The 25294-nt window shown below is 45.1% G+C and overlaps 2 protein-coding genes across 8 annotated transcripts in view; both read right to left on the bottom strand.

Moving 5' to 3' along the window:
* Positions 1-5126: 5126 nt before the first annotated feature.
* Positions 5127-12784, bottom strand: MIIP (migration and invasion inhibitory protein). Of its 7 annotated transcripts, none has more exons than XM_027658293.1 (11): positions 12741-12784; positions 11068-11206; positions 10776-10963; positions 9768-10232; positions 9036-9138; positions 8485-8596; positions 8225-8289; positions 7672-7801; positions 7196-7292; positions 6293-6400; positions 5127-6025 (listed from the first exon to the last, which is right to left on the bottom strand). In XM_027658293.1, exons 3-11 carry the CDS (start codon positions 10944-10946, stop codon positions 5867-5869), a joined length of 1410 nt encoding a protein of 469 aa, XP_027514094.1. In that variant the 5' UTR covers positions 10947-10963; positions 11068-11206; positions 12741-12784; the 3' UTR covers positions 5127-5866. The 7 variants fall into 7 exon arrangements, with proteins under 7 accessions (XP_027514094.1, XP_027514091.1, XP_027514093.1 ...); XM_027658290.1 differs by lacking the exon at positions 12741-12784 and adding an exon at positions 12564-12597; XM_027658292.1 differs by lacking the exon at positions 12741-12784 and adding an exon at positions 12564-12580 and having other exon boundaries at positions 11068-11226.
* Positions 12785-13691: 907 nt separating this feature from the next.
* MFN2 (mitofusin 2) overlaps positions 13692-25294 on the bottom strand; it is a 12114-nt gene continuing 511 nt past the window's right edge. Inside the window, exons 2-19 of the mRNA XM_027658312.1 lie at positions 24988-25156; positions 24278-24456; positions 23440-23575; positions 22938-23100; positions 22298-22422; positions 21869-21977; positions 21670-21777; positions 21131-21284; positions 20858-20925; positions 20605-20726; positions 20173-20299; positions 19904-20008; positions 19398-19500; positions 18533-18753; positions 18231-18380; positions 17801-17997; positions 17318-17452; positions 13692-16701 (exon numbers count right to left, since the gene is read on the bottom strand). Of these exons, the coding sequence (XP_027514113.1) occupies positions 16632-16701; positions 17318-17452; positions 17801-17997; positions 18231-18380; positions 18533-18753; positions 19398-19500; positions 19904-20008; positions 20173-20299; positions 20605-20726; positions 20858-20925; positions 21131-21284; positions 21670-21777; positions 21869-21977; positions 22298-22422; positions 22938-23100; positions 23440-23575; positions 24278-24452 (2268 nt within the window). The 5' untranslated portion in view covers positions 24453-24456; positions 24988-25156 and the 3' untranslated portion in view covers positions 13692-16631. The remainder of the gene's footprint in view (positions 16702-17317; positions 17453-17800; positions 17998-18230; positions 18381-18532; positions 18754-19397; positions 19501-19903; positions 20009-20172; positions 20300-20604; positions 20727-20857; positions 20926-21130; positions 21285-21669; positions 21778-21868; positions 21978-22297; positions 22423-22937; positions 23101-23439; positions 23576-24277; positions 24457-24987; positions 25157-25294) is intronic.

The raw sequence follows: 25294 nt of genomic DNA, 5'->3' as shown, positions 1-25294 counted from the left end.
TTGAAAGGATGGGAAGTGGAAAGGGCTTATTGTTGCTGCTGTTTTTTTCAGAAAGGCTGGTACCTCACACAGTGCTGTCTCAGGTCTGTAACAAAAGAACAGCAATGAAGAGGTTGTTTCACGGGAACATCCCAGCCTGCACTTCCAGCTGAATGCATTAATGTCAGACTTTGCGTGTTTTGATTTGAAATACAACAAAAGGGGCTTTCCAAAGGAAGCTCTATTAGTAACTGGAAGAAGCACCTCCAGTTTATAACAAGCCCACGCTGCTGCTCTCCACACGTCGGCTGCGTTTCCTAGAAGATAGTCCTCTGTGTTCATGTGAAAACAAAAGAAGTGCAGAACAAACAGAAGCAAACAAACAACCCCTATTTCTCTGGTCTTCCATCAGGGGACAACATCTATCAGAGAAAAGGGGAAGCCCCTCATGAGCATGATATTATTATATATAATGGTAATTTGATTGCACGCATCTGTTAATATCTGAATCCCTTTTTGCTTTGGGTGTTAAAAGGTAGCAATGCCCCAAGATAAGGTTCCTTGGTAGTTTGTATTTTAACTTATTTAGTCCATGCCAAGCTTAGGTGTTTTCTGCATAGGGTATCTGATCAGTGTGAGCTGCTTGGAGCTGAGAGGGATCAGAGAAGGTCCTGTCAGCAGTTGTTCAAATGTCACTTGATTCCTAGAGCAAGAGGATGCTGAGACCCAACAAAGCCACGAGGGAAAGTCTCCACCACGTGCCCAAAGCATCCCTTCAGCACTGCCTATTCACTGAACAGGGAGAGCCCAGCAAAGGAAGCAGCCATGGGATACTCCAGAAGCAGCACTGGAACACATGTGCTCAAGCAAAAGTACTCACGCCACTTTCTAATTTTGAAGTGGCTGATTTTAGTCTCATGTTGTACTTTTAGCATGGTTTCTCCTGGGTTTAAATATGTATGTTCAGTTAATATGGGTCCAGCTGTATCAGAGGAAAAACACACAGGGAGAAGTGTCATCTCTAAATCCTTGTCCAACAGATAAAAGAGACCATGAAGTTCGAAAGGACATGTATTAAAACACCTTGTCTAAAATCTGTATTTCAGTGTCTGTCAGTGTTGCTATTTGGAGCATTGCAGTAAGCTGAGAAAAAACATCACCAAATTCTTGCTCCTTAGCCAGGGGGAACAAGACCAGAGCCTGAAACTCCATGGGCTTCAGGAGCACCAGGAGCACCAAAGGCAGTGCTTGTTGGGAAAAATGCCGTGCACTTTGGGGGTATAAATTAAACAAGAGAAGAGAAATGAAGGCATTTCCTGCAATAAAAACCACAGAGAATCTCATGGTTAAAAGAAGGAAAAAAAAAAAAAAAAAAAAAAAACGAAGAAAGGAAGAAACCCAAGAATTACTTTCTTGATCTCGTTGTGCATTATGGGGGAGTTCTGTCCCTGGGCATCCTCCAAAGTGACACTGTGGTGACAACACCCAGGAGCCCAGTGATTTTGGGCATTGCAAGGGAGGCCAACAGACTGAACTTCTCTGGAAATCTCTCCATGGCCCAAAAAGGACAGGCAGGAGGGAGGGCAGCACTGGTGCAATGTGATCTCACTGAGACACTTCATGAGGTGAGGGAGCCATCAGGGTTTGAACTGGCTGCAGTGACCCAGCACTGAAATTACACTCCTTAAAAGGAATAAAATCTCAGTTATGCCAAGTATGCCACAGATTGGCCAAATTGTGTCCCTCTACTCTGCCACTCTGGTACTGATATTTGTTTGCTGGCACATACAGTTCTCATCTTCTTGGTGTTAAGTCTTTGTCAATCCATTTAACTTTGGCACTTCAGCCACTCTGCACTGTGTTAAATACATTCCAGATGCTCTTGAGAACCTGACCTGCAGAGCTGTATTGATTCAGCAATTTACATTGGTATGTTTGTCCACTGTCCTCAGCAAGGAAGGTGGTGTGAAGTTCTTGTTGTCCACTTGTTGAAATGTAGCAATGCCTTAAAACAAGAGTTACCATCAGGAAAAAAAAAGCTTATCATGTTAATAATACAGATAACATGGCTTAATTTTCAGTTAGATTTCTTTTGCAGATGTCATGTATATAAATTTTATGTGGATAACAAAGTTCTTATAACTGTTAACTTTGTTAACTAATACTACTGTCTTACATAAAGTGATAAAATAACTAATGTAACAAAATAAATGTGTATAAAATTACTTCTTCTGGCCTGTAGTAGCTTCAAAACTAAAGTACATTTTGAGTCAGACTGAAAAATGAGAAGAGCTGACAGAGAACTCAGTTCTCTCAAGAAAGGCTTGGCTTCCATGAAGGAAACCAAAACCATATCACAGAATTACTGTGCCCACAGGCTGGGAGAGAGAGAGAAATGACCTTAGATGAGAGATCACATCATGTCTGTACTTTCAGTAATTCTGACTACAGCTCCTGGAGGGGTGGGATAGTTCCACATGGTCATTCTCCACAGGCAAAGCTCTTGATTGAGGGAATTGGGAAAGCACCAACAGTTTCAATTCTCTACATTTAAATCCAAATTTGAAAATAAAAAACGTTTGAGGAAGACTGGCAAGGGGTTAAAACACAGAAGTGGGACTCATTAGTCCCCAGTACTGTCACAGATGTTTTGGGTAACTCAAATCCTTTCTTGATACTCTGGTTCTCCTCATCTAAAAGCTGAGTTTAAAGCTTCCCTAATAACAGAAGCAAGATGAGATTTCCTCTGCTGACACAAACAAAAGAAAGCTGGGAAATATCAAATAATTTTTGTGAAAGAAACCAATGGGAAGATTTTCAGGATGCATTTTGTTTCAAAGAGTGTGAAACTTTTTTTTTTAATGACTACAGCTGAGCATCTCAACCCTGACAATTTAGGGTGTTATTTTCCTCTTCCCAGCAGCAATGTTTGCTCTGCAGAACCAATGGAATACACCAGCTTGAAGGAGAAAGCCAAGTCCTTATGTTTGGTCTGCTACTACCCAGGAAACTGGTGAAATGGAGACTTTTAACTCCAAAGAGAAGGGGCAGAACTTCTGCTGTGTTTTCAGACTCGACACACACTGAAAATAAATTCTTCTGGGCTTTGAAAACAAAAGTTCCAAAGAGATGAAAGGCCCCAAAATCAAAGTCTGCAAATGATTCAGAAAGTGAGTTCGTGCCACACGCGGATGTTTCACCTGAGGGTTCTGGAGACAGTCCCTGCCTGCCCTGCTGATAACAAAACAGAAGCCAGAAATCAGCACTACACTCATTCAACACTCCTGATATTAATTCTTACAATGTACTGACAGCAAGAAACACCTGATTCTGAGATATCACCAAAATTATCTTAAAATAGTCAGAGACAGCAAACACAAACACCAATGAGAGTCTAACGTTGGTTCTGAGAAGCAGATGGGAGCTGGGTTTTAACTACACATCTCTGTTCAAACCAATCACTAATGCATCATTTATTGTGTCTCATTTGCCTAATTAAGCAAAGTTGGATTTCCCACACCATGAATCAGTGTTATAGATGTGCAGTACAGTCAGAAAGGGGAACTAAAACACTGGCTTTACCATCAAAGCATCAGGCAGAAGAGAGCTGACACAAACGAGCACACACACACTGAGTCAGCCTTCAACAGGACACACAGCTGCCCAGGTTAAAGCAGCACATTCCCAAGTGCCAGGAATGGGAAAAAATATAAACCCAGGCCAAGCCTACCTCCAGGAACAGAGCACAAACTGTGCCAGAGCCCTGTGCCTGCACAACAAAGTCTGGTATCTGTATTAGTTTGTGCCTTAGGACAGCCCTGGATATACTGGGACGTTACTGGGAACTTCTCCTTTACACATTTTGAGCCCCAGATCAGCAAAGGTCTCACCCATCTCAACTCTGCTTCGTCTCCTTTCCAGACACCCCCAATCTCAAAACGTTCCCATTTTCCTGACCCACAATCCAAACAACCCCAACACCCCCCCCCCCCCCTCTGTTCTCCCTGGAAGTGCTGATCCCAGCACTGGCTCCATCACTGTCCAAGTGCTGAAGCTGCTTTAACACTGGAGGAAATGCAGTTTTCCAAGCAGTAAATAGATGAGTTCCTCCACAATGCACCCCCAGGTGACATGTCAGTCACCCTCCTGCATGGAAAGGTGCATTATCTGGGATTGTGTCACACACTACAGGACAAAGCCACTGTGCAAAACCTTGTTATTACACCATAAAACATTCCTGTCTCCACAGACTGCTCCTCACAGCACGGGGCTGAAAGGCAGCTTGTGCAGGCCTGGGAGTCATCACTGCCCCAGAGGCTGTGCAACGGAGGGATGTGGGGGGACAGGAATTAAGAAAAAGGTTCCACAAACAGGAGCATTTTCAGTCTGTTCCAGCTTGCAAAAAAGGGCAGGATCACAGAGGCCAGAACCAACCCTCTGAGACAAACCTGGGTGAGCAGGGGCAGCGTCACCGACTCCTTTCACCTGCTTCTAGGGGAGAAAGAGCCACAATCTCACTTCCAAAGCTTTCACAAGTGTAAGAGGCTGGATGTATTCCCAGCTATCAAGAGACATTTTGAATTCACCTGGTTCCAACCTGCATCCACCAGACAGATTCACATCAGTTACTGAATCTACAGCAGCTCCTTCTCTGTGACAGAGTGGAGCAGACCTGCTGTAATTTATTTCAGGATAAATTAACAAAAGGTTAATTAAGGTTAATGTTTAGTGTTTTGGGTTAGGCAATGTAGTAAAAATGTTGAATTTGCCCTATTCAGTTTAAAATTTGGCAGCTAGTGTTTTATAGCCACTTGATTACATTTCTTTTAAAATTAGTATTTCCAATAATGGAAATCACATTGCCAATTCCATTCATTTCACCCTGCAGATGCACAGCCCAAAGCTAAACTAGTCAGTCCTGCTTTTCATTTTCCATTCCAAGTCTTACATTAAAATTTCATCATCTTGCAACATTCCTGTCTTTGCTTAAAAAAGTCTATTCATACATTTGATTCAATGAATAATGTATTTGATATAAAAATAACAGTGAATGCCAAGAAGCTGCATAAACCATTTCTCTCTGCAAAACCATTCTCTCAAGTCAGTCCCAGAAATACATTTGAGGAAGGAATTTCTGTTTCAGAAAATTCAAGGCAAAATAAAACATCATTTTTATTGGTTTTAGGCAAGGAAAGTAAGATCAGCCCATAAAGTTTAAACCAATCATACTATGTAATGTATTTTGTTTTGGTACAATTTAAAAACTCCAAAATGTTTTTTGGTTTATCTCCCAATGAACTCGAAAAAGCAGAGGCAAGCACAATTTGCAAACACTTTAAGGCTTTAACATTATCTGGCTTGTTAATGAATAAAATCTCATTTTAACATGTTTTTTCACACTCATAGTTACTCTGTAGCTACACACATTGCACTGAAAATAAATAGGATTTTTTTAATTTTAACTAAATTATTCAGGAACTCAAGTTTAAGGCACTAGAAACTTAAGTGTCACGTTTCAAACATTTGGAAATCACCATATTTGTGTCACTCCACTCAACCAGGTCCTCCCCTGGCACTCAAGAGTTGAGTTACAGTGGTGGTGACTCAGTTGAGGTGGCAGGACTGCCATGGCTGCCCCTACTCATCCTGGGCACATCCCTTCAGCCAGCCCCAGGTGGGACAGCTCTCAGCTGCAAGAGGCAAAACAGAGAAGTGAACCCACACACTGGACTGCACAAACTCCCACATGCGCGCACCGGTCACCGCACGACCGTGGAAACCGGGCAGAACCTGTTCCAAGGCTAATTTTTTTATCCAAATGGCTTCGTCTGTGAGTTGTTCCCACGTGCTGTGCCCACCCCTTCCCCTGGGCAGTCAGGTCTGTGGTTCACAGTGTTGAGGTTAAACCAGCCTGGTCTGACCCGGGAGCTGCTCTCCGGCGTCCCCGCCTGCTCTGCTTCCTCCGAGGGGAGGCACTGCTGGACCTGGGACGTGCCAAGGGGGGCAGGGGCTCCTCAGTTCCTCTTGACACTCTGGGCAGCGAGTCCTGGAAGCCAAATGAAGAGGGCTTTAATCAAAGAGTGCCACAGTGACTTCTCTTTGATGAACTCTGGTGAGCTGAACAGGCTTTTTGCCCCTTGTTTTTTGTCCCTTTTTTTGGCCCTGTGCACACTGGTTGAGAAGAAGGAAAATGTTTCCCAGTGGAGATAAATTTTCGTTTGCTCAGCCCTTGATAATCATCAAACCCTTTAGAGGTGGGACAGCAATTTCCATCTGTGCAACTCCCAGCTTCTCCAGGGACTCTGGTGCTTACCAGGTGAGGATGGGGAGAAGGCTTCTCTTCCAGGGAAGCTCTCAGATCCAAAGTGCTGAGCCTGGGGTTGCTTGGAGGGATGATGTTTTCCCAGCCAGCCAGGCAGTGCTGTGAAGAGAGATGGAAATGCTCTACCCTTTTGTATCTATTGTGGCCTAAACATAGTTCTAAATAATAATTTCTGCACAGGGAAGCTTTAGCAATTGTTAAAATAATTAATTAATTTTTGAGGAGTCTTATATGACTAACAGGAAAATGATGAAATCTCTAATGAAGCAAAACTGTCCCTCTCCCCTTCCACCTTTCACTGGTTGGTTACTTCTAAGCTGATCTCCTGCTTTGTGAACTCAAGCACCCGACCTCTCTGAACCTGTCTCAACTGACTCATCCAGTTCCCTAAACCTCAAAACTAAGTTTCCTCCCACCTCTTCCCTGGAAATCTTTAGGCCAGGGTCAGATTAGCAATACTGCCTAGCACTGGTTACTGGCTGGAATACAGGACCAGCTCTACAGTAACAGTTTGAAATCCACCCCTTGCCACTACTGATTACACTGTGTATGCTTCATGGATGCTCTCCTTCCAGACTCCCTGACACCTGTGGAAGGAAACACAGGCACTCTTAGGTGTGGATCACCATGTTGAGTCAGTCAGATCTGCCCCAGAAGGACACAGCTCCACGTGTACTTTCCTTGATGCAGTGTAAAGCACTGGAAATATGTCCCACACTCTGTGCCACTTCCACAAAGGCACTAACTCAGAACACACCAGTGGGTTTTCTGTCTCAGTGACACAGGTCAGAAATTGTAGTGGAAACCCTGCCAGGGTAATGAGTCACAGATTTTCTTTCCCTCTTAAAGCAGTGCCCAGCCTGGGCTGTGCCACCAGCAAGAACAGCAACTCACCGAGGGTAAGGCCAGATCATCTGCTGGCTCAAAGCTCCTCCTGCGATGGGCTTTGTACTTGTGGGCAGGCAAAAGGGTATTCCTGGGAATGCTGACCCTGCAACCACACAAGGGAAGTAAGTGCCTGCACCTCTGATAAGGTAGAAGAAATCTGCCTTCCCCACTCAGAATCCAAGGGTCTAATCCCAAAGTGAACCAAGCAAAACAGTTTTGGATCAGGGCATTAGACATTTCACGTCCATGTTCAGATTCTGAACCAAATTTGGATTAAACAGGCATTTCTCATTGACTTCAAAACTGTTTGTGCTCATGGAAAAGATCAGTGAGGAATTTTTAAGCAAGATGTATCTCTGCCTTGAGAACAGCAACCTTCTACAGAGCTGTTGTGATGCTGTTTTCTCCTTCACCTGATCAGCTTTTTCTTCCCTATTGTTTCCTTGAGTTCTGCATGTTACAAGGCAGTAACTCCTATTTACCTGACATGGGCTGGCTCTTCCAGTGTCCCTGGGGGCTGGTGGGCACGTGGGATCTTACACACAGGGCAGGCAGATTCTGGATCCACAGGGACAGGGAACAGGCGCCGGTTTAACCGGTAACAGTAAAAACCTGCACAGAACAACCAACCACCAAACTTCACATTCCTTGTTTGTCAGAAGGTTCCTCAAACCAGCCAACAAAGCTGTGTTCTACCACAGTGCCACACCTGCATTCTATAAGAAGAGCTGCCTTTCCTCAAATATCTTTTACATTTCCTGTTCCCAAGTAAGTTCCTAAAAAGCAAAACCAAAACTTCAACCTCAACCTAAAAACAGAACATTAGCCAACTACAAGAAACCCTGACAGATTAACATGACAGTGACTGAGAGAAGACTCAAGTGCCTTTGGAGTAGGAAGTTGAATCTGGTTGAAGAGCTGTAGCTGAAAATAACATTCTTCCTTGTCTTGCCTGATGTGCTGCTTTCTCAGGATGACAAAGACTGCACAGTTGTTTTTTCACAGAAATTGGAGTAGGAAGAAATGTGATCTTACACTTATGGGAACTGGCTATCAAATCTGGTTCTTGTTCAGGAACTGTGCAATCCAGAGCCTTGGGCCTAAAGAAACACACAGAGAGATCAGCTGGTGACAGAGGGGAGGGTCCTCTGAGCAGCCCTGCCTTTTCCAAGCACACATTTATGCTTGGGAGGTAAATAAAGGCCCTCAAAGACACCCTTACAATGTCCCACTCCAATCAGACCATGGCTCTCATTACTGCATTGCTGCTCCAGCCCTTCCCCATCCCCACTTACTCCAGGTCCTGCTCATCAATACAAGCTTCTCTGTTGGCCTGTCGGAACTGCTGCAGCTCAGCAAAGTACTGCTCAGATTTTTCTGTTACTGAAGACTTTGTATCAAGGAGCCCTGAGAAGGCCAAGGAGAGAGGAAAGTTCAAGGGTTTATCAAATTTTGGAAAGCACCAAAGCCAGCCTCACAAAAAACAGTCAGAACAAAATGATGGTAATGAGAAGAGCAGGCCATGATGTCAAACCACAGATTAACTGTGTGGTTTGGCTTCCTTATTTCATTCCAGTTATTTGGTATCCTCCCTGATCCCACAAGGCTTTGCCATGTGCTGCCTGGATTCCCATACCACTGCCACTTCACCATTCCAGGGAAGCACAGGTCATGTCTGGACAGGAAACAGCCTGTGACAGAGCTGCAGCCCCTCTGCTGAGACTTTCTGCACGGACTCAAGGACAGCAGTCCCACCAAACCTCAACTTAAAGGGGTCATAAAGTGTGTTTTAACCCTTCATACCACCCCATCCTGCTGAGAGCTTTGCTTCAGGGTTAGGATTCACCTGCAATCCAGTCATAGCCCAGGAAAGGACGGGCAGACCAGCTGCCCACTGGTGTGGCATCTTCTTCAGGCTCAGGCTGAAAAGTCACATGATGAGCTTTCTTCTGGGAAGAAAACAATTCATAAAGACTTCTTAGTCATTCAGCAGGACAGTCAAAGGTACAGCTGAGGAAACAACTGGCAACTGCTCAAATGGGACAGCTGTGACTTAGTTTGAGGCTGGATTTATCTGTGCCTCCACCAGTGACTAGCTCAACAGCCCTTTGCCTTCTCAATAAATAAAACAGAAAAAGGGGACTTGCCAAGGCATAAGGCAGGATTTTTCAGAGCTTTAAACAAAATGCTGAGGCCCCTCAATGCACACCCTCAAAGATTAGGCAACCTGTGCTGCCCTGGAGGATGATCAGGGGCAGAGCCTGCCCTTCACACCCCGGGGAACAAACTCTGGAACAGCAGCACTGCCCCTGGCTGTTCTCCCTCAGCACATGGATCACATGCAAACACAGGGAGTCTCACAGTCAAGTGTGACAGTTTTCTGGTCTTCAGTTCACTGGCTGAGGAAAGCAGGGCCTGAACAAACTGCCAATACCCCTGGCTGCTACGCCCAGGAACAGTTCCAGCCCCAACTTCCCATGTACACAGTGGGAACAGGGCAAGTCATGTTCTCCTGGCCCTTCTTCCCCACCCTTCTGTTGACTCAGGAAAATAAGCAAAGCACTGGTTTGACATTTACCTTCAACTCTTTGGCCTGGGATGTCACCAGGACTGATTTAGGCATCGTGGGCTCTCTGCTGACCACGTGCTGCTCACTGGGCTCTTCATTTTGCACTCTGCTCAGTGATGGGCCTGGATGATTCTTCTCATGGAAACCACAGAGCAGAGCAGACTGTTTTCTGTTCTCTCCAAGTCCCAGGAGGAAGGATTCCTTCTCTGAACTTCCTCGAGCATGGCCATCCCCATCCACTCTGGAGGCTTCTCTGCCACATGGAATGATTGCAGACACTGGAATAACACTCTTCTCTTTCCCAGGATAGCTGGAATCCAAACCTGCTGCTTCCTGTGCCTTTGCTTGTTGTTGCTGTAGCTCTCTGTCCCCGCTGCTGTGTTTCAGAGGTGAACTGAGGGCTGCTCTGGCTCTGCGTGCTCTGGGTTCCACAGACACCACCACTCCAGGGTCAGCATCCACCTGATTCTCCTTCTGGAAGGACAGAGACCCTCACAACACATGGCATCAGTCACATTACAAATACCTTTCATTAGGACATTTCACTCACTAAGAGAAAAATTAACCTCTTGTCCTAGTCTGCTCACCCCTTTAAATTCCTGAGGGATAAAAAGAAAAATCCTAATGTTGATTTATGAGACCTTTTTATTTGGAGAAGAAAGACATCCACTTCCAGCTAAATGCAGCTTTTCCCAATCTGAGGAACCACGAAACTTTCAGCCCTTGTGTTTAGAAGAAACAAAAGGATTTCGTTCCACAATGTTCATTCCTATTTTAGATGAAGAAACCTGCATGTCTTGGGCAGGAACTGAATTATTTGCAAGGAGAACAGATTGAGACCACAGGATAAACAATAACCAAAGGGCAGCTACTTTTCTAGCAGACTCCATATTCCACATTCCAGTTTCTACCAGCTCCTCCATGTCCATATGACTCCTTTCCCACACCACAGGCAGAGCTGCTGTCCCACAAGGCCCATATGCTTCCCAGAATTTCTAGCACAGACACCACACATACCCCTCTCCTGGGCCAGGGGACAGATCCCTCAGCAGCTCTGTGGTGAAGAACAGATGCTGGAAGGAGTGGCTTGCTGGGAACTCTTCTCCTGATCTCCTCCTGCTTTGTTGTGAGCCTTTGTAGAAGGTCCTGGTTGGCCTGACGCAGCCTCTTCAGCAGCTCTAAGTCCATCCTAGACAACCCTTTTCCTGTAAAGCCAGAGGAAGGGGGAACCACACAAACGGAAGAATTAAGTGAAGAAGCAGACACGGGAGAAACCACCTTCAGGGGATTTTTCCTAAAACCCACTTACAGCTGTTGAAATGTTGGAGTGTTGATCCCTTCTCCTGAGAAATCAGCCAAACTCCTTATGCTAAGAACCAGCACCACCTCAAACTTCTCTCCCCTCGGATGGACCATCAAGTATTTTGCACTCAGAAACTGGGAGCTGACTGAACAGAGACAAGAAGCTCTGACAGAGAAAACAGCACACATGAAAAAGTCACATCAAAAAGCTAAATAAGACACATTTGGTTCAGAGGCTGTTAATTAGGATATTCTTATGCAATTCTGCTTTAATGTTCTTTTGAACATTTTAATTTGTATTTTGATACACCCAGGATGTTCATAAGTCCAAGATATGACTAATCAACATGAATGCATTTGCTACATCCAAAAGAAATACTGAGTCAAAACTATCCTCCATATCCCCCAGGCAGGAAGGCTCCAAAAGGCTCAATTACGACTCAGGACAAGGTCTTGGGCAATTCCAATCCCATAAATTAATTACCTTAAGTCCCACAAGGGGGTGAAAAGGAGTTAATAGATAAACAAATAGAGTCTAGTTTGACTGGAAAGCTGTCACACTGTTCAATGTCTTCACAACATCACAAGCTCCTCTAAATTTGCAAAAAGTGGATTTTTAAATAAAGCAGAAGCAAACCCTAAACCCAAACTCTCACATATCTTTTGAACAGACTGATAAATTATGTTCTCAATAAAACTACGTGGTTTTCTAGGACATTTCGTTCTGAAAGATCCCTAAACTGTTCTCTAAAGCTCGTCTGATTTGTTTTTGTGTTTGCTCCCTTGGCAACCGGACACGGAGAATCAAATGTGGTACAAGAGCATTAGGAGGAGTGGAGAGCAGCACTAACAAACTACAACATATCTTCTTGCTATGGGAAATAAGTGAGAGGTGCGGTACGGGACAGAAAATAGAAATATCACTCTTGAGGCACTAAATTTGAGAAAACTTGACAAGAACCAGTGGTTCTCGCAGCCTCCACAGGACAAAGCCGACAGCTCTGATGAGCACCCTCTCACCACTGCTCACCAGAGAGCAAACACTCCGAAAACAACATCGGTCAAGGGACTTTCTGGAAGGGTTTTACCAGATGAGGTCCACTCTTGGCACAACCTACAAGAAGCTCAAGTTTATGAAAAACCTGCTCCAGCCCGAATCCTCTGCGAGGAGGAGCTTCGCCTCCCGCAGTTAAAGATCAGGGCCGGTTGTCTCGGGAACCGAGAACGAGCCTCCTGCGCGGGAGTTGTCGGGGCCCGCGGGCTGTTCCGGGGCAGGGCCGCTGGTTCGGCTCCACCGCGCCCACGAGGGAGGGGAGGGAGCCCCGGGCATTGCAAAATTCCCCTCCCTCTTCCAGAGGCCGGGCTGGCAGCCGGCGGAGGGCGGCGAACCCTCCCTTCTCCGCCGGCCCCTCCCTCGCAGCGCGGGGACTCGCCCGTCCCGAGCCGGTCCCGAGCCGGTCCCGAGCCGGTCCCGAGCCGGTGCCCCCGGTCTCCCCGTCCCACCTGCGCCGTCCCCGCCGCTCCGGGGGCTCCCCCGCCGTGCCCGTCCCGCTGCAGCCGCCGGGATTCCCCGCTCCGGGCCCGCCCCGGGCTCTCCCGGCATGCGCGGGGCCGGCACCGCCCGCCCGGGCCCGCAGGGGAGGCCGCCCCTCGTCACGCGTGAGAACCAAGGGCACTGACCGGTACATTCGCTGGCTGTTGCTTCCTCCGGTATCCTCAAGAAATCGTTGATTCAATACCGACAGTTTTAGTGCGACTAAAACTTTCAGTATCGTCGGTGTGAGGATGACAGGCAGCTGCCGCCGAGGGCTCAGGGGAGACCTCATTGCTCTCTACAACTCCCTGGCGGGAAGGAGGAGCCAGGCGGGCATCGGGCTCTTCTCCCAGGCCACCAGCAGCAGGACAAAAGGGCACGGCCTTAAGCTGCGCCAGGGGAGGTTTAGGTTGGACATCAGGAAGAAATTCTTTACAGGGAGAGTGATCAGACACTGGAATGGGCTGCCCAGGGAGGTGGGGGAGTCACCGTCCCAGGAGAGACTGGATGTGGCATCAGTGCCATGGTCTAGTAGGCAAAGTGGTGTTGGGTCAAAGGCTGGGCTTGATGATCTCAGAGGTGTTTTCCAGCCACGTTGATTCTGTGATTCTGTGAAAGGCAGTGGAAGGATTGTAGGAAAATTTATTTCCAAAGTCAAGAACACTGGAGTTAGGAGAACATTAATCCTAATGGCACTTCAAACACCCTTCTCAGGGCTTTTACAATTTCTGCCCCCCCTCCCTCCCCCCGTGGGGGACCTTTGTCATGTGTGGAGGACTTATCTTTTTCTCATGCCAGGGAATCTTTCTCTGGAATGCAAGAGGAGAAAACATCTAAAACTGTCTCTGGGGAAAGATGCCTCTTCTAGGCAGGAAACCTTCCTTAAGGAAGATAAGCTCTAATCTCCTCCCCATAATTCTTCAAGAAGGGTTTTCTAACCTTACAATCAGTCTCCTTGTTAACTTTCAAAGCAAGGGCACAGAAGGTGGTCACTGGTGGCAAACATGCACCTCAGTACCACATGGAACACACCTGAAATAGATGTACTTACACTGGAAGACTTTGTGTCACAACACTCAGGACACATCAGGAGAACTGTTTTTTCCAATTCATTTTTATTTTGGTTTCCATTGTTTACAGCACTGTTACAGGACTAATTCATGCAAATTTATCACCTTAAATACAGCAGAGAATAAACTCGCTGGTAAGAGTATTTTGAAGAGCTCCATCAACGTAACGCAACAGGAAAAGTAGCAGCAATAAGATAAAAGTGCATTTAGCTGACCTTCTTTAATGGGAGTTTTGGGGGAGACTGTTTTTGGAATTACCTGTTTTACAGATTAGTTTAGCCTTCTTTATTAAAATCAGAAGAGAACAGCCTCCTCCTGATAGTGTTCATTCCTCCACCACTCTGAATTAAAGAAGTGCAGCTGTAATGTGTTTCAGAGGAATCCAGCTCATAGGCCTGTCTGTTAAAAATTTGATTCTCTATCATTCAGGCTTCTAGGGACAAGGGTTACACACATATTAAAAATTCTTCTCTCCCCTGTTAGCAGTTTTGCTTCTGAAAAACTCCAAGTGGTTCTTTCCCCCCCATTCTGCAGGTTGTGTCAGCTCTGCAGTGAGAACACACCACCCAAAGCTGAGCAGCATCAGAGGCACACACAGCACCAAGACTCCAGGTTCCAAGAACCCATCAATCTCTTCTCCCTTTACAGATAAGACAATGGCTTAAAGATAAGCTCATTTATCAGATTTCCCCTCAAGGCCTGCTGAAGAGATGCTGACAGATCTTCAAAAGCAAGGTCAGCATTTCGAGTAGTCACGAGCTGCTGAGCAATAGTACATCACCCTCTGCCTCGACCTGGCACTGACAATTTCCTGGTTATGAGGGATGTGCTTAATGCTTTAACTCAACAGAAGAGTACAGAGCTTATAACTGTGTATGTGATAGCTTGAGAGACCAGAGATCCAAATCAATTCAAATAATACCTCCAGCAGAGTAAGGGATGATCCACTTACTCCAGTGTACTTCACCACATGCCCAGAGCACAGACTTCCAGGGGCAAGGACTCAGATTTCTTTCTTGCTCGTTTTCAGATCTGATCCAAGCTATATTTATGTCCTGGTGGCTACCTGAGGAACTCAGCCAAGGCCAATGAAGCCTTCTGATAAAAACAGCTTTTCAGTGTGAGCTGGAGTCGAGGCTGTCTACTGGAAGGGAGAGGTTTGTTTTCTTTCTGCATTCTGGACACGTGAGAGTCTCACCACCAGCTCCAACACAATCAAGATACTTCAAGTCTTACTGCAAATCTCAGAACAGCCTTACCTAAGATGTACTTACTGACATTTCACTATTTTTACTCCCTCAAGTATCAGGCAGCTTCTTTCTGGAACTTCCATGACACAAGAAACAGGGGACTTGTCACAGGCACACCTGAGCAGGAATGAGAAATCCTAAGGCCATTTTCAAGGGAAAAGTCTCATTGTCAATAAGAACACCCCACTGCTCAGTAGTTCTAAATGCAGTCCATATTCTATGTGTGTGATGCTGAACAGATTTAGGTTGTCACTAACCCTAGAACTACAGGATCTGATTCTGGATTCCTCAGGCATTTTGTGGGCAACAGAAAGGTTATACCCAACACATGGCAAAATACTGACCCACAAAGAGGAAAAGAAACTTTCCAAACAGCAGAGGAAACATATCCTACTACTCCTAAAATCAGTGAGAATTTCTTCTCTATCAATTTCAACAGGAAGAGACTCAAATCCTTACGATTCCCAAATCTTATATTCCAAATTCATAACTGCTTCAAGGCAAAACTCAAAAATTAATTTCATCTCTTTGCAAATAAAGAATGTCTTGGGGAAAAAAAAAAAAAAAGTTGCATTAACCCATTCTTGCCCTGGCATGAACTACAAGGGGCACAACTCCCCCCACCCCCGAGGAGCTGTACCTGCCAGCTTGTTCTCATACTTTTAACAGAAGAGAAACATCATCAAATCCTATCGCTGCCCGGACTGAGACATCCTGTGGGAACTCTGCACGAAGCAAAATCTCTTACAGCGTGTAATCCACATGCTGTTCTTGTGGCCAGAGAGTGGTAATGGAATTCCAAAGGCCTGCTTCCAGAAACACAGCTGTGCATTTCCAAAGAAAACCCACATTCATTGACTTAGCTCGTAAGGCAGATCATTACATTCTGTCAGCTGGCTTTTCCTTCCTAGTTTTCTTCCTCAACAAGCTGCCAAATTATTGGCACTACCTCCTTCACAGGAACTAGTTCTGTCTTTGCAAACTACTTGTCCGTGACAGGAAATGGGCCAGACTGTTATTAAAGAGCTCTTAAGAGGAAGAAACTAACTCCAAAGCCACTAAGCTTACCAAAGCAAAATCTTAATCCCTCTTTCTCTGGAAGAGGACTGGGTTTTGTTCAGAGGTTTAAGCATACTGACAGCAATAAACCTGTCTATGAAGGGACACTGGGATTCTGTGTCAGGTTCTAGAATAACAGAATGTTAACCCAGGAGACAGGCCTGTGTGGGCTATAAATGCATTGTGAAACCACCACCACATCTGTGTGCATGGGACCTGTGTTTAGACAAACAGCTGCTTGTCACTCACACCCCCACCTGGGGCTTGGAACTCAAAAGCTCTGTCTTTATGCAGTAAAACAAATGACTCCATAAAGAGGTGTCAGAGTAACTTTTTAACCTGATAAACATTTTTCTTGTTTGCTTTAAATTTGTTTAAAGCAAAATGAAGTGCAGTAAAAGCCCCCTGTAAATGTATGAAGCACACATTCCTCCTGAAGTAGCCTGGTCTCACAGGAAGGAAAAAGAAGAGTTATTAACAGCTAGTGTTTAGAGGTGGGACACAGAACGGGGAAGCAGAATCCTATTGTTCACACAGCAACTGGAAACATAGCAATAGGCTCTTGCTCATTCCCTTTAGGGAATTCCATCACCCACCATGTTCTCTGCAGTAATTAAGAGAGCACTGAAGGGAAACTTTTTTTTCTGTCCTTCCCACACTATCTGCTTTGCTGCAGGTACTGATGTGTGAACATGTTGAGTTCGCTGTCCAGCCAACCTGCTTTGTTCCTGCAAGGACAGAAAGTCTTTGTCAGGTGAAGGAAACAGCTCTTAAGCCAGTCAGAAAGAAGTGCCACTAAAATGAGTACCCAGCAAGGCATGGAGTGCCAGAGATCCACTCCAAAATGCTGTTGCCATTCCTCAGGTCAGGAGTGCTTGCCTGCTAACAGTGCCTAGGCTTTGAGGTTCAAACTGAGATCTTGGACACAACTTCACATCAATCTTACTGTGTAAGTAAGGAATGTTTGAAAAAGTCCTCCTGACAGCCTCTGCAGCGTAAAGAAATCAGCACACAATTGTGTACAAAGGTGAGGGTGAGACTTATTTGCATGATTTTGTAACAGCTGAAGGAGTTTGAGGAGTGGAGGACTGTATGTTTTGATAAATGGAAAGGAACTGTAATTCCAAACAAATAGAAAAGAGGAAGGAAAAGATATTTTGTGAGACAGAAGCTTTAAATGACTGTCCATGGGAAAGTACCAAGAGAAAGAGAACATGAGTTGGTAGGGAAAGGTCTGCACATCAAACACTATGACAAAGACAGAGTGAACTCAAACCTACAGCTCATCTGAACATCCTGGGGCAATCACAGGAAAAACAGTCATATGGAATAATCAAATCTCACCTGAGCAGTTTTGCTTTGCTCTGCAGTGAATCCAGAACTTCGATTTTTTTATTCATGGCAGAAATTTCCTGCTCAAGGTTCTCCCGTGTGACATCCACTTGCTGACACAAATGAGCAAACGTTCCAGCAAGCTCCCTGTGAAACAAGAAGAGTTGGGTGTGACAGAAAGTAAGATCAAGCAGCAAAGTCTAGGACTAAATCCCTTTGATGTGTAGTGCTGATGGTATCATGGCTTAGATCTTCATCCTACCACCTCTGCACAAGAATATGTCAGGGCAGCTTGATTTGAGGCACAGAAATACATTAAGCTCAATGCTTAACAGCAGCCAACCACTACAGGTTTAAAAAAAATAGTATTATTTTAAAACACATGTCGTGACACATTTTTAAATGTGGAATTCAGAATGAAGACTTGTTTTAACAAGGAACAGCATAAAAAAACCCCAAATAACTTAAGGTTTTATCTGAATATAGGCAACTCACTGTTGGACTTGGTGGCTGCAATTGGAGCCTGTGTAGCTGACAATGAGCTGCAGTTTCTCCCCAGCATACTCCACAAACTGCCTCTTGAAAGCTCTCTCCTTTGCTTTTGTGGTCCAGGTGAGGCGCTCATAGACATAAAGGAGCCCATAAAGGCCAAAAGAGAGAGCAATCAGCCTCCAACCCACGGCCTTCCAGACCTAAAAAAGCACAAGGAAAAACAAATTACACAATCATCATCTCAGCTTGATGCTGACTCCTAACAGTGGTGCACAGAGCATTGCAAAATCAGCTCAATATCTATACTCCAACGGAAGAGCAAAGGAGAAAGTATTTCCCTATCTGTGAATAGCAATTATCTACAGGATTCAGCAGTGCAAGTGCTGTTCAAGACAGTGCTCCAACTTCAGTTATATAAATGCTGCCCACGTACCACACCACCAACCACGATGATCCCCATGGAAGTCCGGGAAGTTAAGGAGGCCAGGCCAGTCACCATGGACACCATGAGCTCTTCCTGGGTCATAGAGCCCTGAGGCAAAGGAGGCAGGCTGGGATTTGCTGGTGTTAAAGGGCGTTGAACCTAATTGGAAAAGCAGGGACAACACAAAACCAAAGGACAGATAAGAGAAGGCAAGCCACTGTTCTTCTCCACCCAACCCCCCCCAAACAACCTCAGCAGCCACTGAAATAACAAAAGTCACATCTACCCCAATACACAACAGGGGATCTTACCTGGTCATTATAGCCCATCAAGGCCCGACGACCATTCTTTGGTCCCAAAAACCTGTTCACCAGCATCGTCCATCCAAGAGAGAAATGGAATTCTATGTCCTCTTGGAAGTCAGCACAAAGCTTGTCACAGTTCAGATCATAGCTGAGCATGAAGCACTGTCGGGGAATTAACATGTCGATCTGGCCCCGCAGGGAGACTGGGAGGAGGGGTTTCAAACCATCTGCACAGACAGAAAAGAAAAACATGGAAAAAAAGGGCTGTTGAATTCACAAGAATTAACTGGACTTGTATTCTGCAATCAGGGTGGTTATGGCTTGTTCCATCCTCCACAGCTAGTTTCCTTAGTATGTTAAATTTCATAAGCCAAGCATGTTGCTAGTGTTGAATTCCTATACAATTCTTGGTTCTTCAGATCAACTCAGAAGGAAATCTTTCCATGGACCCTCCAAAATCCTTACAGGTAGCTGGTGAAGCTTACAGATTAGCAATACCTTGAGAAAACAGAATCTGAAAGCAGTTATAAGTCTTTAGGCACCATACTCCCATGAAATCCCATATTGAGACAGGCACCTAGTTACAAGTCATTCCTGTTTCATTAGGATTTGACCTGAGAATCAAGTTTCCAAAGCCAAGATTCCTCTCTGCCATGAGGATTATGCTGACTGTACATATTCAATAGCAAATCACTGCACCAGTTCAGGCCCAGAACTAGTCCTCTACACAACAGTATTAATCAAGATGGAAACTAAGATGATACCAGCCAACATCAGCCATCAGATTAACAGGAACCCAGAACTCCCTACCCACTTATTTTCCATGGCAATTCAAGGAAAGAGAAAGGGGAATATTGCCAGTGGAACTGACCTATCATTTCTTGCTGCATTGTCTGCAGGGAAGCTGTGATTGCATTGGAGCAACGCTCTGACATGTTACGGCCCAGGCCTTCCTCGATGTGCTTATGCAGCTCCTGACAAAGAAAGGGTTATTAAGATTAGAATAAACATAGGTAAGATGCAGGCTGCAGGTGCTAGAGCTTGCTAGTTAAGAAAACCCTCCCAGAACAGGAGCACATGTTCTGTCTGCCCACTGTTCTAATATTAATTTCATTCTTCCCTCCCTTTTTCAGTGAAGAGGAAAAGGCAAGTCAGAAAAATCTCATGTGCACTCTTTAGTCTAGGAAAAGTTCTGTTCGATCTGTATAATGTGATACATCATATGTGTATCAATTTATCACTGAGATTATTAAAAAACTAAAGCCTTAGCTCATATCCTAGTTGGAAGGATGTTAACCATCCCAATGAGCTGGCATAATTACTGACTCAGAGCTAAAAAGTTGCTTAAGCAACTGGTAAGAAGCAAACATCACTTACAGTCTTGTACACTTTAAGAACTACTTGAGATGGATGGAAGTCTGCCTGGTATTCATCTACCAGCACTGAGAGCCGTCTGATTTCTTCTGCCATGGCGTTTGACACCTAGAGAGACAGCACAGGGCAGAAAACAGAGCTTCTGAAAGCATTTCTTCTCTTCCCATCTGTTACTCCCACATTTTTAGTACTTCAAAGCATTGTCAGCACTGTGTATTCTCCCCACCATGCTGTTTCAGACAATCTAGTTTTCCACAGCCACTCCTCCTTACCTGCCTCTCCACTTCTTCTGTGATCTGTTTGATTTTCCTCTTGTAGTCTTGAGTCAGGAGCTCCAGCTGTTTGTCAATAAAACCTAAACGATCCTGTCGTTCCTCTCGCATTTCCAGACAGTAAACTCTGGTGAAAAAACAGCCCTGTCCATCAAAGTGTCAGAGAAATGCATTTTTGACCTATAAATATATTTGAATTTCAGCACTAAGACAGATTCTCCCACCCAATAACAAAACATGTCCAGTATCTGCAATACATTATACTGCACAGGATAAAAGGTCCTCTTCCCAACACTTTCCCAGTTCACCAGTACATGTCCTTCCCACTCCCAAACAGCTACGTTCTGCTTTGCATTTCAAATGCTCATGGTTCCCTTAAATGACTCCCAGAATACTTTAGTTATGGGAGCACCAAGCCTCAGCTCTCCTCACCGTTGTTCCTGGGCAGCAACATGCACAGAGTCCATGATGAGCCGAACATCCTCTGCAATCTGCTTCGCTCTCACCGTGTGCTGCTCGAATTTTGTTTTTACTGCTGACTGAGAGATACATTCCTGCAGACAAAAGGCAGCCCAAGATCAGCAGCACACTAACACAACTTCTCCTTCCCATATGGTCTGTTTCCAAAGTGTGTCCCCACCAGTCCCCAGTCTTTTAGATCTAACCAGCACAACATAATGCTCACCTCAAACCTTCTCTCGAAGTTCTGAAACTCAAGCATTCTTACTTGAAATCCATCTGCCAATGCTCCACCTGAGAGAAGGAAAGCACAGAACAAACACTTCAGTTTTGCAAAAGCAGTCAGGTGTTGGACATCAAGAAATGCTCCTGCTTTACACTGAAGCCAATGCAGAAGTGCTGCTAAGTCACCTCTTCGATTGCTCTATTATTAATTTGGCCCTACTTTTACTCATTCTTTGGAACAAGTTAACGCAAAATTTCTGGTGGCTTTCCTTACCTCCCTCTGGCATCCCTTGAGCCTTCTGAATCCTGGCATTCAGCACTTCCTTTGCAGACACAAAGAAAATGCGATCCCCTGCCTGGGCTCGATCCACCACCCCCAGCTCATCCACCAGGAAGCTGGTACAGCGCTCCATGTGCTGCCGGCGCACCTGAGGGCCCAACAGGACAAACAACACAGCCAGTTACATCTCCTTCATCCACCCCCTAACGGTTAGGCCAAGCACCCACATGCCCTCTGCTGGTCTAAGCTGCCAACATAAAAGAGCAAGGAAAAAAACCTTTTCTGTTTTATGGAATTTTCCAGAGGTTGTCTAAGTGATTTAACTTCAAAAGGCCCCTGTGAGAGTCGTGCTCAGAAGTTTCAAGAGTCATGTCCTGATCATTAGTCTGTGCTCCCCTTAGTCTCCACACTAAGGGGATAAAAATCCAAACTGGAAAACAATCACAGACAACACTGATTGTACCTGCAAAGACCAGAGTCAAAAGACTCCACAATATCCATGAAAAGAGAAGAAGTTTAAACACATCACAAACCTCTTCCATGTATTCTGGTTCAGAGGCAGATGCATCCCAGCGGTTATTTAAAATAAATATATTGGGCCGAGACAGGCGTTCATTCACCTTGTGAAAGAACTGCTTCTCCTAAGGAAAATGAAACAAAAAACCTCTTCAGATTAATATGTCAAGTATTTTTAACCCTTAGCCAAATTCCCCAAATTGGACTTGCACATACAGTTTGCATCAACGTTGATTCAGAATTTGCCACCAGGACAAACACGTCAGCATCGAGACAGAATTTGTCAATCCAGCTGTCCAGCTCTGTGGTTACATCAATGCCAGGGCTAGCAACAAAGAGAAATGAGACATTACTGTGCTGTGGAAACAGCAAAAACAGAATTACAAAAAGTTAGTAAGAGATGTGTTTCAGCTTTTCAGGGCATTAATTTCCCATGTCTGAGCTACACTGTCCTGAGGTGACAAGAGTACAGATTCAAAGGAAGTACTGACAAGAAAATCTGACTGCCAACTGCAGCAAAGGACTTTGGTCACTGTCACAGGTTAGAACAAGGTCAATCCCTTTGGTGTTTGTTAAATAGATATTTGAAAACATTTCCGTAATTAGTCTGTGATAAGCAGGAAAGGAAAGAAAACTATTTCTCACCTGTCCATCAGCACCAGGTCGTCCTTTAAGAGAGAACATTTGGAATTGGGCCACATTACACTGACCAGGCTGCCAGCATTCAGATGTTCATCCTGATGAAGGGCATGAGCCAGCTGGTTTACTGTCTATGAAAAGATGGAAATAACATTTCCTGTGTGCCAAGACCCACTAACACAATTCTTTCCCCTTCAGAGCTGTGCACTGACAATTTAAGATAAAACCCAACACCAAATTACCTTCTCCCAGGGAGGTTTTCCATATAAAACCTTTTTGAGTGTCCCAGTCAAAAGACAACCACTAATGAGAGTTTATGAGAGATTTTTCTGTCAGGAAAAGCTACTGAGGAATTATCAGGAAGTCTGTGATTCTGTCAGTCACACAGAGCTCAGAACTTCCTGAGTCACTGCTCCCTGCTGTCACTGACAAATACAACATATCATCTTTTTCACAAAATGAACAAGTTCCATCCTGTGACTTGCTTCATTTCTCCTTTTCTACATCTAAAAAGACTCATTCTTCATCTCTATTCCTTTAATGATTAAAACCCTTAACTGTGAAATTTGTTCACAGCACTTTAATTTTCTTGTTCCTTCCCTTTTCTGCCATGTCTGAAGAGCCTTTATGCTTAAGGAAATTGTACCTTAACACTCTTCTTTTCCTCTGAGCCTTCAGTCAGCAGGAAAGCATCATGTCCATCTGTCCCTTCTACACGCAGGAAGCAATTAGTGGTGTGCCCAATTCCTGAAGGAAGGACTTTGTCCCACAGCATGGCATTTATCACAGTGCTCTTCCCATTGCTTGTCCTGCAGCCAGATTAAGAATGTTGCAGCAGGGTTCCGAGAGCCAGATTTTACAGAAAGCAAGTTCTCCAAAGCCAAGCTGTACCAGAGCCATTAACAACTCAGGTGCCAGAGGCAACCTGCAAAAAGACTTTGCTAGTCTCTTATTGGAAGAGTTCTTCAAATTGAAGAATTACATGATACAATATTTCTTTCCAATTTACAAAGCACTGGTGCAAGGGACATGCACGTTACAAGCAGAAGCTAAAGCACCAGTGTTTCTATAAATATTCTTTACTGGCTGCAATCCTCAAATGCTTCACTGAGTGGGGAGTGTAAGCAACACACACCCACGTGACTCACCTCCCAAAAAAAGCAACTTTCATATGTCGTCTTGCCAACACTTCACTAATACCACTGACTTTTGACAGGTACCCTTTGACTTCCAGTACCTGCTCTTCTGTGGTGACAGGATCAAGCTCTCCATTCTTGTGTGTTTCTAAAATCAAAACAGATCATGTCTCTGAATTCCAGGAGCCATCTGGGTCAGTTCTGGATGCCACCCCTCCCTGTGATGGCAACACACAGAACTGAACATTTATGTGTCCCACAGCCCTCGTGGGTGATCTCGACACAGGCAATGACACCCTGAGGCAATTCTGCAACAGCTTTTATCAGCTGGTCCCTTTTGTGTATCTAAAAACCATCCCTGTCCTTGGGACTGCCTTAAACAGAACAGCCCACACTGCAAACACTCCAGCACCCTTAAAGAAAAAAATCTGTCTGTGCCTTAAGCTGTTAAAGCCAATTACTGGCATATGTTACATGTCACTAACAGTGATGTGTCCAGCCAAGAACACTGAAAGGATTATAGACAAAAAAACCCCTAAAGGGGTTGTGTAATTAATTAAAAATCTCCCAAACAACATAAAAATCACACATAGCTCCCTAACTAGTTCAGTTTCCTAACATGCATGGAATTCTCATCTTCAAAATACGACACTGAACACTTGAACAAATTCAACAAAATAATTTTCTGTTTTTCTTATAAACATGAATACATAAACAGACACACATGTATAAATAAGCACAGGTCTAGCAGTGCTATTTAACTGAATGAGGAGGTTTGGTGTGTCTGTTTTGGAGAACTGTTTGTGGGCAAAGCACTGTCACACACTCGTAGTTCCAGAACTGAGCTTACCTTCCAGGAACGAGGAGCTCTCATTGATGTAAGCAGCCAACTGTTCAAAGATACCATTGATTTTCTTCTTTGCAGTGACAAAATGTTTAAGTGGAGAAGCATTTACCTCAGCCATGTGTCTTTTATCCTTCTTCACTGCAACTATTGAGTTGGAACGAGTGAACAACAGGGACATTGCGCTGCAGGGAAAAATCCAGGAAAGAACAGTGTCACCAAGAGCTATGCAAGGGTGTGTAGTGACAGAATAAGGGGGAATGGCTTCACACTGCCAGAGGGCAGGGTTAGATGGGATATTGGGAGGAAATTCTTCCTTGTGAGGGTGGGGAGGCCCTGGCACAGGTTGCCCAGAGGAGCTGTGGACACTCCCCATACCTGGGAGTGTCCAAGGCCAGGTTGGATGGAGCTTGGAGCAACCTGGGCTAGTGGAAGGTGTCCCTGCCCATGGCAGGGAGGTAGAACTGGATAATCTTTAAGGTCCCTTCCAATCCAAACCATTCTGTGATCATGATTCCATGACCCAACTAAGCATCCTAACATGACCTAGATAAATACACATTTTAAAAACAATCTTCTTTTTTCCACAACGAAGTTGTTCCACTTTATACAAATGAAAACTACCCATATATCAGAAATTAAAAAAAAAGATGCCTCTCCCTCTCCCTTCCAATAAACAGCCCCACAGTGATCACTCCTCCCCATCCTCTACTTACTATCAGGATGAGTTACGTTTTCACCAGTCATGCATGGCCAGCTCAAGGCCCTCTTGAAGACAAAACGGCAGCAGTTTCCCTGCCTTCTCCCCCTCTTTGGCCGGACTCCGTCCCCTCCCCTCCGTCCCGCAGCTCCTTCAGCGACGCCGAGTCCAGCCGGTCTCAGTCCCTGCGGCAGAGGGGCCGGGGATGAGGGACAGGAGCTCCGTGAAGGGCCGGGCTCTGCCCCCCACGCCATCCTCATGTGCAGGGGATGCTCGGGGCTCTGCCCCCCTGCCATCCCAATGTGCCTAAGGGATGCTCCGGG

The sequence above is a fragment of the Corapipo altera genome, unplaced genomic scaffold (genome assembly GCF_003945725.1).
Source record: "Corapipo altera isolate COAL_440 unplaced genomic scaffold, ASM394572v1 301, whole genome shotgun sequence".
In the NCBI taxonomy this organism is placed as follows: domain Eukaryota; kingdom Metazoa; phylum Chordata; class Aves; order Passeriformes; family Pipridae; genus Corapipo; species Corapipo altera.
Note: the sequence above shows the minus strand (reverse complement) of the source record. Positions and strands in the feature narration are given on the sequence as shown.